Raw genomic sequence first — 17,930 nt, 5'->3', positions numbered from 1 at the left:
AGACACATTGAGGATGGAGGAAGATAATCCACATAAAATGGAGAGGTAATACTGCTGATCACCTCTCTCTCATCTGTAGTCATTCTTTTGTTTTCAGTTAGAGGCCCTAATCCATTTGTGTCAAACATACGGGAGGGGTTGAGTTAAATAAATATCGTTCTTTTTTTGAGGGAACTCAATTGTCATTGAAATGACTAAAAACGAATAGAAACTGTAGAAATGATCATGGATCTACATGTATACTTCATTCACCCGACCAGCTTGCTAACAGTAATTGAAAATAATTCTAGACAGTCAGGGAGCATCGAAAATTCCAAAAGTGACAGTGTGGCCCTTGGGGCAAAATTAGTTTGACACTCCTGCCCTGATCGATAGGGCAGTTACTACCCTAGCGCTACACAGAGAAAGAAGCATGGGTTCAGTTATTTGATGATATGACGATTTTGGCTAGATTTCTTCCTACTTATTGTCTCGTCATGTCGTTTGGATGCATCTAAGCCTTAACACGTCTATGTGCTCCCAGGTCACTGTCAAAGTAGAGGAAGAACCCTGCATCATTAATGCAGGTTAGAGAAGGCCTTTGCCCCCATTAAAGTGCCGCTGACAGTGACACAAACAAGCTCCTCGTCTGCAACAGATGAACTTGACCTCCGTGTTTTGTCACACACTCAGCCTACCTTCGTTGTCAGGGTTACAGCAGGCAGAAATGAGTTGTCAGCGCCCCATTTTTCTCCCCAATTTCGATCTTGTCTCATCGCTGCAACTCCCCAATGGCCTCGGGAGGAGAAGGTTGAGTCATGCTTGCTCTGAAACATGACCCGCATAAACCTCGCTTCTTAACACAATACCCGCTTAACCCGGAAGCCAGCCGCACCAATGTGTCGAAGGAAACACTGTTAAACTGACGACTGAGGTCAGCCTGCAGGTGACCGGCCCGCCACAAGGGGTCGCTAGAGCACGATGAGCCAAGTAAAGCCCCCCAGGCCAAACCCTCCCCTAACCCGGAAGACGCTGGGCCAATTGTGCACCGCCCTATGGAACTCCCGATCACGGCCTGTTGTAATACAGTCCGGGTTCAACCCGGGTCTGTAATGACGCCCCTAGCACTGCAGTGCCTTCGACCGCTGCGCCACTCAGGAGGCCCTTGCTGCTGCATTCTGATCAGATGCATGATTAGCGAGAAGAGCCAGTGTTCCTCACACATACCATAACAGAGACTGTTTTATGCACGCACACATGCAAACACACACACGTATGCACACGACACTCACACTCACCCACGCCCACTGAAGACAGAGCTGTCTTGGAGCCACAGGGAGCCTCTTATGTGAATGTCTCTCCTCTCAGCCTCTAGAAGAGAGAATAAAATCTCCAAACGGGGGTTGAGTCTGATTTCTAAAAATCAGGAGGACTACAAGGAGTGTACAGTATATAAAGAACAGAGCTACACTAACAAGCTATTGTGGGGTCTAGTGATGGTTTTGGGGCTATCACTCTCCTATTCATAATTGGTGAGTGGCTGTGGCTGCCTTCCTCTTACTCCAGACATTAATTTTAGGAGGAATAAAAACAGAAAAGGAGCTTTACCCACACTGAGCTGAAAACACAGGATATATGAGAGAAACGTGTAGGAACTCAAACCAACATGTTACTTTCACCTATCCAGTCATTCTAGATCATTAGGGTAAGGATATGAGGACAGGGATCCACTTGTTTTGACTGTTGAGACCTAGCCCAAAGTTGTATATGGGGCTTAGAAGTAGGGTGAAATTACCATATCTCTGTGTGGGTGGTGTGGTCTGTGCAGCCCACTGAGAAGATGACTGATGCTGGGAGCTGGCTGATGTGGGACAGGACAGGAACAGGAACTAGGTCATCACCACCAAAGCATCCCTGATCTTCCATTTGATGTATTATTTTGGTTTATTTAGGAATCTTTTACCCCTCTCAGGAAGATGTATTAGTTTAAAGCATTTCAGCATCTGGTGATATGGCTGGGGTGTTTTGACGTTATTTTCTTTGCTTGAAGAAACAAACATTCTCGCTGTTGCAATCGTGTTGATTTTGTTGGATAAAATTGATTTAATAATTTTTTCCCCCTCTATCAACAGAAACGAAGGCAGAGCTGGAGCAGCTGATGACAGACATAAAGAAGTTTGCGAACAAAGTGCGCTCCAAGTTAAAAAGTATGTTGCAAACACACTTCCCTCTCTACGCTAAATAATGTTGCCGCCTTTGGCCAGATTCTCTTAAAAAATTAACCAGGGCCTCGTTTCCTAGTTACTTCAGCATTAGGATGATTGTACCAGATGCATTGTTCTTTACTAGCCAACTTTTTAAGTGTTACCCAAACAAGCATGTAGAGAGAACGTTCATTGGCTAAGTGCGTTGTTAGACCATGTGTCGATACTGATAGGGTTGAAAGAAGGTAGCCTGTTTTCTGTTGTGTTTTGTGGGTGGTTGTCTTCCGTGTTTGTGTGTTCCACACGGAAATGTTTCGGTTTTCTTATCTATTCACTTTGTTATTTTTGTATTGTTGTCATGTTCAGTATTATTAAATATAATGGATATAATATAATGGACACTTACCACGCTGCGCTGTCCGACATTTCTTACTCCTCGTCAGATGAGGAGGACGAATTCCGTTACAAGAATTTTATATAAAAAAATCATTTGATGAAAAAAGTTTGGCCTTACTCCTATTAGGCCATACAATAGCATTGAATAACAGATTCATTACATAAAACAACAGATAGTCCAGCCCCAAAAAATCTAAAGGAAGTTTGTTCTGAAGTGTCTGTCCAATATCTGAGAGATATAAGATAGATCAGGAACCATTTAAAACGTTTTTTTTTTTTTACATGTGTTTAAACACCTTATTTTTTTTACCCCTGATCTGACCACCTGTTAGCCTATCCATTGTTACATAATGAAAGGTGTGAACCTATAATAGGCGGTTTCCCTGGTTGAGTTGATGAGCTGATTTGGGCCATCAGTTGATTGACAGATGTAGGCCTACTGTACAACGATAAACTTTCTTCCACTGTGGATGCTCGTTTACATTTTTTAGTTGGGCTATGTATATTTTGTCAATATACATACTGAACAAAAATATAAACGCAACATGTAGAGTGTTGGTCCCCCATGTTTCATGAGCTGAAATAAAATGTCCCAGAAATGTTTCTCAATTTTTGTGCACACATTTGTTTTCATTGCTGTTAGTGAGTATTTTCCCTTTGCCAAGATAATCCATCCACCTGACAGGTGTGGCATATCAAGAATCTGATTAAACAGCATGCTCATTACATAGATGCACCTGGTGCTGGGACAATAAAAGGCCACTCTAAAATGTGCTGTTTTGTCACAATACAATGCCTCAAGTTGAGGGAGCGTGCAATTGGCATGCTGACTGCAGAAATGTCCACCAGAGCTTTTGCCAGAGAATTTGTTCATTTCTCTACCATAAGCCACCTCCTACGGCGTTTTAGAGAATTTGGCAGTACGTCCAACCAGCCTCACAACCGCAGACCACGTGTGACCACACCAGCCCAGGACCTCTACATCCGGCTTCTTCACCTACGGGATAGTCTGAGACCAGCCACCCGGACAGCTGATGAAACTGAGGAATGTATTTCTGTCTGTAATAAAACCCTTTTGTGATGGAAAAACTAATTCTGATTGGCTGGACCTGGCTCCCCAGAGGGTGGGCCTGGCTCCCAAGTGGGTGGGCCTATGCCCTCCCATGGCTGTGCCCCTGCCCAGTCATGTGAAATCCATTGATTGGGGCCTAATTTATTTATTTCAATTGACTGATTTCCTTATATGAACTGTAACTCAGTAAAATTGTTGCATTTTGCATTTATATATATTTTTTGTATAGTTCTGGTCTTTGGTGTGAATTGAAAGCCTGTATTGTGTGTCTTTTTAATATTTTATTTCTTAAAGCTGTCAAGATGTTTTATGTATTTGAGCCTATCCTAAGACGATTTTGCTGAGCTGAGACAATTTTCTTTGATGTGTAAATTATCAGACGATTAATTTTACTTCTTGAAAACATTGAAATAAACGCATTTGATTTGAATTAACTTGTGGTCCTAATGTAGACTTAGACTGGTCACTATTTGGCCCAGCGCTGGGCATGAACTTACGAGGCTCGGAGCACGCTGCTTAGACCCTAGCCCTACGGCAGTTCACAATGCTCTAGCAAGCACTAAGAATACTATGAAAACTGATGATACATAGGCGTGTCGTTACATAGCCCTAACCTTAACCACTCTGAATTAATGCCTAAACTCTTAACCTTTTAAGTTGTTTCTGTTTTAAGCCTGTAACCACATGGAATTAATGTGTCAAAAATAGACTTTCACAGAGAGGAAGAGAGAGGCCCAACTCAGCGGAAAATCTGACTCCCTCCAGCAGAGGGTGTTTAAAAAATATATTTTTTTAAATTTCACCCAGCAAGCAAGGTGTTTTTGTTTGGAGGTCAATGAGAGAGTGTTGAATTTGGTCAACAACAAATGAATGGACTACGTCTCCCATTGTTAGGGCTAAGAGACATGTATCTTGTCAGAATAGCCATAATCTTTGCCGTTCACCCATGAGTCAAAGGGCAGTGGGCCGGATTCGAACCCATGCCAACACTGGCATATGTGTGTCAGGGTCAGTGGCTGTAACTGCTGGACCACACAGGTATTGATTCTGCCTATTGCTTGACTTCAACATATAATAAAACAGTTGATCTAAAACAACAGATTTTCCCTAATGATAAATACATCTACCCCCTACAAATATGTAAATGTTTTATAATCCACATAAGAATACACAAGAGATGCGCTGAAGCCTGCATTTAGCCAACATAAAGTACAATGTACATTAGGTACGGTACTGCATTTTATATACAAACACCACTTCCAGCTGCCCACTGGCGGCGATTCTAAATATTTATTCAGATATTAAAATCATCCTGCTGCAAGATTATTTTACTCCTGCGACGAAAGGGGTCAAATGAAGCTCTAACGATGCATTTTGGCTGCTCAATGAGTGGTCTGGATCACTCGTATCTGGATCACTCGTAGATGTGCATGGGTTTCAAGAGCCACGTTACTAACAAAGGCTCTGGGAAACACCTTGGCTACTAAAGATCCATCGTAAGAAGGTTCTAACGATGATCTTAACGCTACGAAGGCTCTGGGAAACGAGGCCCAGGTTCTTCATTAATTAGACCTTCTGAATAAATGCTACTGGTAATGGTAGATTAATTGTCCTTCTCGCTCTCTGTTCCCTACAGGCATTGAACAGTCCATAGAGCATGAGGAGGCTTTAAGCAGGTCGTCTGCAGATCTGAGGATACGTAAGACACAGGTGGGTTATGCTATATATAGCAGGGACTTTCAAATCGGAGTCTGTAGTTTTCAGGATTGGAGTTGCCATCCCTGCTGTGCTGTGTAACTCTAGTCTAGTGAATTGTGGAAAACTCATCCTGCATCATTTCCTACCAGCATTCCACGTTGTCACGGAAGTTTGTGGAGGTGATGTCAGAGTATAATGCCACGCAGTCGGACTACCGGGAACGCTGCAAGGGCCGCATCCAAAGACAACTGGAGATTAGTGAGTGTACTCTGTGTGTGTGTGTGTGTGTGTGTTCCTGATATTCTCTTATCAGGAATTGTGATACGATGTTGGACATGATTGCATTACAGAGTACAGAGTTACACACCGAATAAATGGGTTGATTTGGTTTTATTTCCCCCGTCCAACATTTTGTTTGTCTATTTTTAACACTGTTTCCACAACACATTTATTTTATGCATTCTTAATAGTGGCTGGGATTCCTAATGTTTGGTTGAGGTGTAGATGTGTATGCTAATTTATTAGCATATATTTATGTAGAATGCATCTGTTCACATGCATAATTCAAGGCCGCGTTTCATGAGTAATGGAAGACAGGTAGATCATGTAAACTTTAGAGCTGTGTAGTCAACTTTGATCAGGACAACCCATTGGTGACCCGCGTGTGTGTGTTTTGCAAATGTGTGTGTGTGTTTCACAGGAGGTTGATGGAACCTTAATTGGGTAGGATGGGATCGTAGCAATGACTAGAGCGGAATCAGTGGAATGGTATAAAATACATCAAACACATGGTTTGATGCCATTCCATTCGCTCTGTTTCAGCCATTATTTTGAGCTGTCCTCTCCTCGGCAGCCTCTACTGGTGTGGTTTGCATAATGAGGGCTTTGAGATTCGCCTCATGTTTTAAGACTCTCTTTAAATTGTTTCATCTGTTAGAACCTTGTTGTTTCCGGAAGAGGTGTGTGAGAGTGTGCGAGAGTGACTGGGAAATCAAGCCAATTCTTGAGATATTGATCCGGTTAATTTAAAAAGCCATCATGGGAATAGCAGTAAACAAGGTGAGGAGGCCACCGACGTCATTCCAATCTTCTATTTTAATATCCTTTTAAAAATTATTTCTCCACTCACTCATGCAGTTTAGACTGCGTTTAATAAACCTTGAAGCGATCATCGAAACAGTTTTCCGGTTTTCTCTGGAGGTGTGTGTGTGTGTGTGTGTGTGTGGCACTGTAATTTCAGCTCCAGATGACGGTAGTGAGGAGATAACACCCTTAGGGGTTTATTGAGCAGAATATAATATAAACACTGAAGTCACTCAGGCTGGAAGCAAATGACGTGAGGCAGAATGGGGAAAGATTGACTCTGAAGTGATTAGAGATGTAGAGACAAGCTCCTCTTGGGTTCTCCAACAAGTTTCACTATTAGAGAAGTGTGGGGATACCAAAATAGCTTCTTGTGGTTAGATGATTCTTATTTTTCTTGGTCCTTCATCATCTAAAACTCTTACATTAGCATCATGGTGTTATGGCTTATGCTTTTTGCCGCCATACATGAACGTGTATTGATATTTACAACTTCATATGAATCCAACTGTCAACATGGGTTTGTTCATTTGTCTCAAGAAGTCATGCAATTGCTAGCCTGTGTTTCAAGCCTGCTCCTGGAAAAAGCATGACATCATTTTAATTCAGTTTAATTGACCGTTTCAAACAAGGAATATGTAGATGGGTATCAAAGGGACTCCCCCTCGCAGGTTGAGGTTGATTAAACAGGCATGTGTGCCAGCTTCTCTGACTTGCCTGTCTAAATCCCCAGCCTTCCACAAGGTGTGTGTGTGTGTGTGTGTGTGTGTGTGTGTGTGTGTGTGTGTGTGTGTGTGTGTGTGTGTGTGTGTGTGTGTGTGTGTGTGTGTGTGTGTGTGTGTGTGTGTGTGTGTGTGTGTGTGTGTGTGTGTGTGTGTGTGTGTGTGTGTGTGTTTTCATGGCTCCCAGGTGAGCTGCAGGTGTGTTGCAGCCAGGAAGTGCTAGCAGCGCTAAGTCAATATTGAACCAGGCGGAGCATCACACACAACAGAAATCCTGCAGCTGAACCTCCACACATATACACACTGCACAGTCATACACAGCCATAAAGCATTATGCATAGCTATAGAGTGTTATACATAGTCGTAAAGCATTATACATAGCTATAGAGTGTTATACATAGTCGTAAAGCATTATACATAGCTATAGAGTGTTATACACAGTCGTAAAGCATTATACATAGCTATAGAGTGTTATACACAGCCATAAAGCATTATACATAGCTATAGAGTGTTATACACAGCCATAAAGCATTATACATAGCTATAGAGTGTTATACACAGTCATAAAGCATTATACATAACTATAGAGTATTATACACAGCCATAAAGCATTATGCATAGCTATAGAGTGTTATACACAGTCATAAAGCATTATACATAGCTTAGAGTGTTATACACAGCCATAAAGCATACATAGCTATAGAGTGTTATACACAGTCGTAAAGCATTATACATAGCTATAGAGTGTTATACACAGTCATAAAGCATTATACATAACTATAGAGTATTATACACAGTCATAAAGCATTATACATAACTATAGAGTATTATACACAGCCATAAAGCATACATAGCTATAGAGTGTTATACACAGCCGTAAAGCATTATACATAGCTATAGAGTGTTATACACAGCCGTAAAGCATTATACATATCTATTGAGTGTTATACACAGTCGTAAAGCATTATACATATCTATTGAGTGTTATACACAGTCGTAAAGCATTATACATAGCTATAGAGTGTTATACATAGCCATAAAGCATTATACAGAGCTATAGAGTGTTATACACAGTCATAAAGCATTATACATAGCTATAGAGTGTTATACACAGTCATAAAGCATTATACATAGCTATAGAGTGTTATACACAGTCGTAAAGCATTATACATGCTATAGTGTTATACACAGTCGTAAAGCATTATACATAGCTATAGAGTGTTATACACAGTCGTAAAGCATTATACATAGCTATAGAGTGTTATACACAGCCGTAAAGCATTATACATAGCTATAGAGTGTTATACACAGTCGTAAAGCATTATACATAGCTATAGAGTGTTATACACAGTCGTAAAGCATTATACATAGCAATAGAGTGTTATACACAGCCGTAAAGCATTATACATAGCTATAGAGTGTTATACACAGCCGTAAAGCATTATACATAGCTATAGTGTTATGCACAGTCGTAAAGCATTATACATAGCTATAGAGTGTTATACACAGCCGTAAAGCCTTATACATAGCTATAGAGTGTTATACACATCTCACAGGTCTCTTTCCAAAAATTGAGAGAGACGTCCTAGTCAAATAATAATTAAATACTGTTGATGATCGAAAGGAGCGTTATCAACAACCGTAAGACATCATACCAAGCCATAGATTGTTGTACAGTCAGTGTTTATGCATAGTCTACAGGGGTATACACTTTGTTGATACCCACAAATACAAGATTCTCTATGGCTGTCAAATCGACCTTTGCTCTATTTGCATCGTCACTACCACATTGTCTGCTATCCAGTGTCATGTGAGGCAGTGTGGGAATCTACCATTTACTTGTGAGTGGGAGGCTGACTAGGCTAGGGGATGAGATGAGGAGGTGGTGTTGATAGCCCTGGGTCCCCGCAGAATGGAGAGAGAGAATGAGGGGGTGGAACAAGGGTTAGCCTTGGTGAACCGATCCATAGTGGAAGTGTGCATTATCACACACACACACACACACACACACACACACACACACACACACACACACACACACACACACACACACACACACACACATATACTGTACATACACACTCACACCTCAATCACAACACAATGCAAAAAATGTCGTCTAAGCGTGGGTAAGCACTAGCCGTGTCCTGATTGGGTGCTGGGTTGCCACGTCGATGTTACTTTTGTCCTTGCCAATCCCGAATAAGTCAATCATGACCCTCACTCCTCTCAATGGCAATTAGTGAAAGGGCACACTCATTAATTTGGCTGGACCAAGAGGTTATGCCATGCAGATTAACATGTTGAAAAATATATAATACTGTCAATACCTGCTACCTCTAACCAACCAAGGTTTCTAAATTGACAAATGTGAGACATGTGAGAGTTATTCAGCTTCTCTTGAAGGAGTGCCTGCACACAGCCCTGAGCCCAAATAGGGAGAGGAAAGAGAGAGGGACTGTTACTGGGTGTGGCTGAGGTTGGATGGATTTAGAAGTGGGAGGACAGAAGGACACTTGGATGGAGGCAGACGTCTGTTTTCAGGGTGTTATGTCTGTGTGTATGTGTGCTTGCACAAGTGTGTGTACATGTGTCTTTGTACGCATGTGTGTAGCCATCGCATGTTGTGGCCTTTTTTGTCACTATCTGCAATGCTAAATCCTCACAGGGTCGGTCACTAAGGTTACAGACTTGAAATATCAGTTTCCCCCTGGATGGAAGAGTGGATTAGGCCCTCCTATTGCCAACTGCTGTAACGAGATAGCCCCAACACATCTCTGTGTTTTGCTAGCAGGCACTTTTCATTGGAAAGCTGTAGAAAGACAGGGAAGCAATGTTGCGTGTGCATGCTTTATTTCAAATAGTAATGGTGTTAACAATCTGTAATTCGACCAAGATGGAACTCTACAACAGGTTTCTATGGATTCTTGTTTGGATGAATTCAATCACTAAGACACATTTACTGAGTGAAACAAAAAAGTCCATACTGTATTAATCAAATATGGTCTGTGTAATTCATTTGGGCGGTAGCCTAGAGATTAGAGAGGTGGACCAGTTCAAGCCTTGGGCCGGACTAAACACAAAAATGGGAATGCAACTGAACTGGCAGCTAGAAGGCTGCTGGTCTCTAATGTACCATCTCCAGTTGTTGCCCTTGAGCAAGGCACTTAACTACACACAATTACTATCCATCCAGGGGCACTGTGTGTGTGTGTGTGTGTGTGCGTGTGCGTGTGCGTGTGCGTGTGCGTGCGCGTGTTGGGAAGGGCAGAAGACCAATATCAATTTTAACCAATGGACAATAAAATTGTATTCTATTCTGTAAGGGATATATAGGGTGTCCAATCAAAATCTGTTGACCAATGGGTAAATAATCCTCTAAGAAAGCCATTGGTCCAAACCTCATGTCTCTATCATAATCTGTTCAAAATTGATTGGAGTTTTTACCCATGTAGGATGGTCAAAATTAGGGGCGACTAAATCAATGGAGGCCAGAGAAGAACATTTGAAAGAAAATCTGGGAAATAGCATTGCGTCAGCTAGGCTGGATGCTGTGCGAGAATTTATGCTACCTGACAAGTTTACCATTGAAGTTGTCCTTTCATCTCAAATCTGGAGGATATAGAACAATGTAGAGGTAAGATAGATAACGATTTTGAGACATGACATGTAGTATTTTCATGTTTTAGTATACACTGTTCATATTAGATCAAATACAATTTCATTTGGCACATGCGCCGAATACAACAAGTGTAGACCTTACCGTGAAATGCTTACTTACAAGCCCTGAACCAACAATGCAGTTTTAAGAAAAATAAGAGTTAAAGCGAAGTTGCTGTTATTTTTCAAAGACTTCATACAAAAATAAGTGTATCTCTGTGAAAGAGATACCTGGTCGGTAATCACCCCTGGAGGTGATCACTGAGAACTCAACTAGCTGGTTTGAGCCACCGCATTTTATAGTAAATTCCATCCTCCTTTAGTCTACATGACACACAACAGATGTATGGAATGGGTCACAAGGTTAAGATTTGTATGAAAGATACTTATAATTCACAGCAGACAGTATCTGCTGTAAAAACAGTCCTCATTGTGTGTAAAAACAGTCCTCATTGTGTGTAAAAACAGTCCTCATTGTGTAGAGACCAGTGTCTGGACCCCAACTCCATACTGGGCCCATCTCCCCCTGGTACCCCAGTACTGAAACATTAACTCATGCTCTGGAATGGGGTATCACCCAAAGACATGGTAACTCTTCCAGAGGCCCATCCTCAGTAGAACACACCCAGATGAGCATTCTAACAACCCATTATTCTGTTACATAAAACAACCATTTGATGCAATAACAGCATTATAACATAATCTTGTAATTTCCACCATAATGTCAACGGAGCACTGAGCGTACTGCAAGCTTTTTATTTCCAAAGCCTTTTACATTTAATTCAGCTGGTGTCATGCTAATTTAGCTATTTGTAACCCTTGGAAACAACTTGGAAGACAACGACCACAAAATGTAAAATCCTCAAAAGTTTTGGCGTGAAAGTTGCACCGCTTTTTATCGGATGTATTAGGTTATGAAATCCTACTTTTGGGATATAATGTTAATTATAAACTGGATGGTTCGAACCCTGAATGCTGATTGGCTGATAGCTGTGGTATAGCAGACCGTATACCACGGGTATGACAAAACATTTATTTTTACTGCTCTAATTACGTTGATAACCAGTTTATAATAGCAATAAGGCTCCTCGTGGGTTTGTGAAATATGGCCAATATACCACGGCTATGTGCTGTGTTAAAGCACTAAGAACAACCCTTAGCCGTGGTATGTTGGCCATTTACCACATCGCCTTGTGCCTTATTGCTTAATGTTACAGTACATGACCAAAAGTTTGTGGACACCCATTCAATTGAGTTGATTCAGCTATTTCAGCCACACCCGTTGCTGACAGGTGTATAAAATCGAGCACACACCCATGCAATCTCCATAGACAAACATTGGCAGTAGAATGGCCAGTACTGAAGAGCTCCGTGACTTTCAACGTGGCACCGTCATAGGATGCCACCTTTCCAACAAGTCAGTTTGTCAAATTTCCCCTGTCAACTGTAAGTGCTGTTATTGTGTAGTGGAAAGGTCTAGGAGCAACAGCAGCTCAGCCGCGAAGTGGTAGGCCACACAAGCTCACAGAACGGGACCTGCAAGTGCTGAAGCGTGTAGAGCGCCAAAATCATCTGTCCTCGGTTGCAACACTCACTACTGAGTTCCAAACTTTCTCTGAAAGCAACATCAGCACAATAACTGTTCGTCTGGAGCTTCATGAAATGGGTTTCCATGGCCAAGCAGCCACACACAAGCATAAGATCACCATGCTCAATGCCAAGCATCGGCTGGAGTGGTGTAAAGTTTGCCGCCATTGGACTGTGGAGCAGTGGAAACGCGCTCCCTGGATTGTTGAATCACGCTTCACCATCTGGCAGTCCGACGGACAAATCTGGGTTTGGTGGATGCCAGGAGAACCCTACCTACCCGAATGCATAGTGCCAACTGTAAAGTTTGGTGGAGGAATAATGGTCTTGGGCTGTTTTTCATGGTTCATGCTCCTTAGTTCCAGTAATCTTAACTCAACAGCATACAATGACATTCTAGACGATTCTGTGCTTCCAACTTTGTGGTAACAGTTTGAGGAAGGCCCTTTCCTGTTTCAGCATGACAATTCCCCCGTGCACAAAGTGAGGTCCATACAGAAATGGTTTGTTGAAATTGATGTGGAAGAACTTGACTGGCCTGCACAGAGCCCTGACCTCAAACCCACTAATGCTCTTGTGGTTGAATGTTCACGTCTAGTTGAAAGCCTTCCCAGAAGAGTGGAGGCTTTTATTAGCAGCAAAGGGGGTACCAACTCCACATTAATGGCCATGATTTTGGAATGAGATGTTCAACGAGCAGGTGTCCACATACTTTTAGCCATGTAGTGTACAGTTGAAGTCGGAAGTTTACATACACCTAGCCAAATACAGTTAAACTCAAGTTTTTCACAATTCCTGACATTTTAATCCTAGTAAAAATTCTCTGTCTTAGGTCAGTTAGGATCCCCACTTTATTTTAAGAATGTGAAATGTCAGAATAATAGTAGAGAGAATTATTTATTTCAGCTTTTATTTCTTTCATCACATTCCCAGTGAGTCAGAAGTTCACATACACTCAATTAGTATTTGGTAGCATTGCCTTTAAAATGTTTAACTTGGGTCAAACGTTTCAGGTAGCCTTCCACAAGCTTCCCACAATAAGTTGGGTGAATTTTGGCCCATTCCTCCTGACAGAGCTGGTGTAACTGAGTCAGGTTTGTAGGCTTCCTTACTCGCACACGCTTTTTCAGTTCTGCCCACACATTTTCTATGGGATTGATGTCAGGATTTTGTGATGGCCACTACAATACCTTGATTTTGTTGTCCTTAAGCCATTTTGCCACAACTTTGGAAGTATGCTTGGGGTCATTGTCCATTTGGAAGTCCCATTTGCGACCAAGCTTTAACTTCCTGACTGATGTCTTGAGATGTTGCTTCAATATATCCACATACATTTCCTTCCTCATGATGCCATCCATCTATTTTGTGAAGTGCACCAGTTCCTCCTGCAGCAAAGCACCCCCACAACATAATGCTGCCACCCCGTGCTTCACGGTTGGGATGGTGTTCTTCGGCTTGCAAGCCTCCCCCTTTTTCCTCCAAACATAACGATGGTCATTATGGCCAAACAGTTCTATTTTTCTTTCATCAGACCAGAGTACATTTCTCGAAAAAGTACAATCTTTGTCCCCATGTGCAGTTGTAAACTGTAGTCTGGCTTTTTTATGGCGGTTTTGGAGTAGTGGCTTCTTCCTTGCTGAGCGGCCTTTCAGGTTATGTCGATATAGGACTCGTTTTACTGTGGATATAGATACTTTTGTACCTGTTTCATCCAGTATCTTCACAAGGTCCTTTACTGTTGTTCTGGGATTGATTTTCACTTTTCGCACCAAAGTACATTCATCTCTAGGAGACAGAAAGCATCTCTTTCCTGAGCGGTATGACGGCTGCGTGGTCCCATGGTGTTTATACTTGCGTACTATTGTTTGTAAAGATGGACGTAGTACCTTCAGGCATTTGGAAATTTCTCCCAAGGATGAACCAGGCTTGTGGAGGTCTACAATCTTTCTTCTGAGGTCTTTGCTGATTTCTTTTGATTTTCCCATGATGTCAAGCAAAGAGGCACTGAGTTTGAAGGTAGGCCTTGAAATATATGTACAGGTACACCTCCAATTGACTCAAATGATGTCAATTAGCCTATCAGAAGCTTCTAAAGCCATGACATCATTTTCTGGAATTTTCTAAGCTGTTTAAAGGCACAGTCAACTTAGTGTATGTAAACTTCTGACCCACTGGAATTGTGATACAGTGAATTATAAGTTAAATAATCTGTCTGTAAACAATTGATGGAAAATTACTTGTGTCATGCACAAAGTAGATGTCCTAACCGACTTGCCAAAATGATAGTTTGTTAACAAGAAATGTGGTTAAAAAACTAGTTTTAATGAGTGGTTAAAAAACTAGTTTTAATGACTCCAACCTAAGTGTATGTAAACTTCCGACTTCAACTGTATGTTAGAGAAAGACCCCACTGAACGATTCAGAACAAATTTGTCAAGGTAAAATGTATTTTATAACATAAGGAAGTGAAATGTCATCACCAAAGCGCTCTGCACAGAGTGGGAGGACACCCTAGAATATGTTCTATGCCATTATGAATTCATATATACTTTTATAAATGCTTAGCAAATGTTATAATGCATTTTTATGGGTGTAATAAGAGGCACCATAAACTCATTACACCCAGGTGGTTCATAGAAACTAGTACAGTACCTTGCAAAAGTTTGAAAAAAGTTACCTTGTTTCAAAATATTTAAAAAAAGAAAAAACGGAAAGTGGTGCATGCATATTTATTCACCCCCTTTGCTATGAAGCCCCTAAATAATATCTGGTGCAACCAATTACCTTCAGAAGTCACATAGATTGCGCAGAGGTGGACTTTATTTAATTAACTAAGTGTCACATGATCTGTCACATGATCTCAGAATATATACACCTGTTCTGAAAGGCCCCACGGTCTACAACACCACTAAGCAAGGGGCACCACCAAGCAATCGGCACAATGAAGACCAAGGAGCTCTCCAAACAGGGACAAAGTTGTGGAGAAGTACAGATCAGGTTTGTGTTATAAAAAAATATCCGAAACTTTGAACATCCCACAGAGCACCATTATATAAAAATGGAAAGAATATTGCACCACAACAAACCTGCCAAGAGAGGGCTACCCACCATAACTCATGGACCAGGCAAGGAGGGAATTGATCAGAGAGGCAATAAAGAAACCAAATATAACCCGGAAGGAGCTGCAAAGCTCCACAGCGGAGATTGGAGTATCTGTCCATAGGACCACTTTAAGCCGTACACTCCACAGAGCTGGGCTTTACGGAAGAGTGGGCAGAAATAAAGCCAATGTTAAAAAAAAAAAAAAAAAAGCAAATACGGTTGGTGTTCGCCAAAAGGCAGGTGAGACTCCCCAAACATATGGAAGAAGGTACTCTGGTCAGAAGAGACTAAAATGTAGCTTTTTGGCCATCAAGGAAAACACTATGTCTGGCACAAACCTCTGGTGGTGGCAGCATCATGCTGTGGGGATGTTTTTCATCGGCAGAGACTGGGAAACTGGTCAGATTTGAAGGAATGATGGATGGCGCTAAATACAGGGAAATTCTTGAGGGAAACCTGTTTCAGTCTTCCAGAGATTTGAGACTGGAACGGAGGTTCACCTTCCAGCAGGACAATAACCCTAAGCATACTGCTAAAGCAACACTCGAGTGGTTTAAGGGGAAACATTTACATGTCTTGGAATGGCCTAGTCAAAGCCCAGACCTCAATCCAATTGAGAATCTGTGGTATGACTTAAGATTGCTGTACACCAGCAGGAACCCATCCAACTTGAAGGAGCTGGAGCAGTTTTGCCTCAAAGAATGTGCAAAAATCCTAGTGGCTAGATGTGCCAAGCTTATAGAGACATATCCCAAGAGACTTGCAGCTGTAATTGCTGCAAAAGGTGGCTCTACAAAGTATTGACTTTGGGGGAGTGAATAGTTATGTTTTCTGTCTTTTTTGTCTTATTTCTTGTTTGTTTCACAATAAAAAATATTTTGCATCTTCAAAATGGTAGGCATGTTGTGTAAATAAAATTATACAAACCACCGCAACAATCTATTTTAATTGCAGGTTTAAGGCAACAAAATAGGAAAAATGCCAAGGGGGATGAATACTTTCGCAAGGCACTGTATCCATCTTTTCAGCCCCATTTTAGCTTTTTCAAACAGGAAATCTGTGGAATACTGCCTTTGAAACAGACAATGTGTCTCCCACCAGGGGCTGGGTTAGGCAGAGATAGAAACAGGCAGACAGGCAGATGAGAGACTAGCATGTGATTAATCCTACGCTGATGCCTCTCTCTCTCTCTCTCTCTCTCTCTCTCTCTAAATCTCGCTCTTTCTCTTTGCTCCTCGTCCTCCCAGACTACTTGCCCGAATGGGGCTATGGGCGCCCACTCTCTGCCATCGTGATGAGTGATGCGTCTGTACACACAAGCACACACACTCACTCACTCACACAAAGACAAGTACGCACACACATGTGTTCTTGGATATACAGGACCAGTCAAAAGTTTGGACACACCTAATCATTCCAGGGTTTTTCTTTATTTGGACTATTTTCTACATTGTGTAATAATAATGAAGACATCAAAACTATGAAATAACACATATTGAATCATGTAGTAACCAAAAAAAGGTTAAACAAATCAAAATATATTTGAGATTCTTCAAAGTAGCTACCCTTTGCCTTGATGACAGCTTTGCACACTCTTGGTTACTATATGTGTTATTTCATAGTTTTGATGTCTTCACTATTATTCCACAATGTAGAAAATAGTAAATATAATGACAAACCCTTGAATGAGTAGGTATGTCCAAACGTTTGACTGGTACTGTATAGTACACACATAGACATATACAAAGACATACTGTATACTTGTGCGTGCACACACACAGATCATCCCTGAGGATGATAGTCTTCAGGGATGTAAAGTCTTGTATAGTCTTCTATTGTGCTGAAAATACCCAATTGCTGTTGGTTATTGGAGACCAACTCTATGGATTGTCTTTGTTATTGTAGCTGGTAGGAACACAACTAATGAGGAACTGGAGAGCATGCTGGAGAGTGACAACCCTGCCATCTTCACATCAGGGGTGAGTAACCACACATACACACTTACACGTAGCCTATACACAAACAAGAACATGCAAGTGTCTGAGATAATCATACACAGTACAATCATCTAGCAGATGAGCTTTCTCTGTTGGCGAGGTGTGGCATACCAACTGAGTATGCCACACCTACAAGGGGGATAACTTGTGTGTGGGTATGAGTGTGTGATGACACAAACTGTGTCTCTGTCTCTCCTAGATCATCATGGACTCCAACATCACCCAGCAGGCCATGAATGAGATTGAGACGAGACACACTGAGATCATCAAGCTGGAGAACAGCATCAGAGAACTTCACGACATGTTCATGGACATGGCCATGCTGGTGGAGAGCCAGGTAGGAGTCTATACACACTGACTGGCCAACACACAACAATGAAGACTACACACATACCAATTAGAAAACCCACGACAATGAAATCCCTCTCTT

The 17,930-nt window shown here is 41.6% G+C and overlaps 1 protein-coding gene across 3 annotated transcripts in view; it reads left to right on the top strand.

Annotated features, from left to right (window-relative positions):
- LOC139531711 (syntaxin-1A) overlaps window positions 1–17,930 on the top strand; it is a 40,732-nt gene that overhangs the window by 20,872 nt on the left and 1,930 nt on the right. For all 3 annotated transcript variants that reach the window (XM_071328428.1, XM_071328437.1, XM_071328422.1), the window contains exons 4-8: window positions 2,112–2,186; window positions 5,288–5,361; window positions 5,499–5,607; window positions 17,409–17,482; window positions 17,700–17,837. In XM_071328428.1, the coding sequence (XP_071184529.1) occupies window positions 2,112–2,186; window positions 5,288–5,361; window positions 5,499–5,607; window positions 17,409–17,482; window positions 17,700–17,837 (470 nt within the window). The remainder of the gene's footprint in view (window positions 1–2,111; window positions 2,187–5,287; window positions 5,362–5,498; window positions 5,608–17,408; window positions 17,483–17,699; window positions 17,838–17,930) is intronic.

Source organism: Salvelinus alpinus, chromosome 1 (assembly GCF_045679555.1).
Source record: "Salvelinus alpinus chromosome 1, SLU_Salpinus.1, whole genome shotgun sequence".
NCBI classification, from domain to species: Eukaryota; Metazoa; Chordata; class Actinopteri; order Salmoniformes; family Salmonidae; genus Salvelinus; species Salvelinus alpinus.
This window is presented reverse-complemented; position numbering and strand designations above follow the sequence as displayed.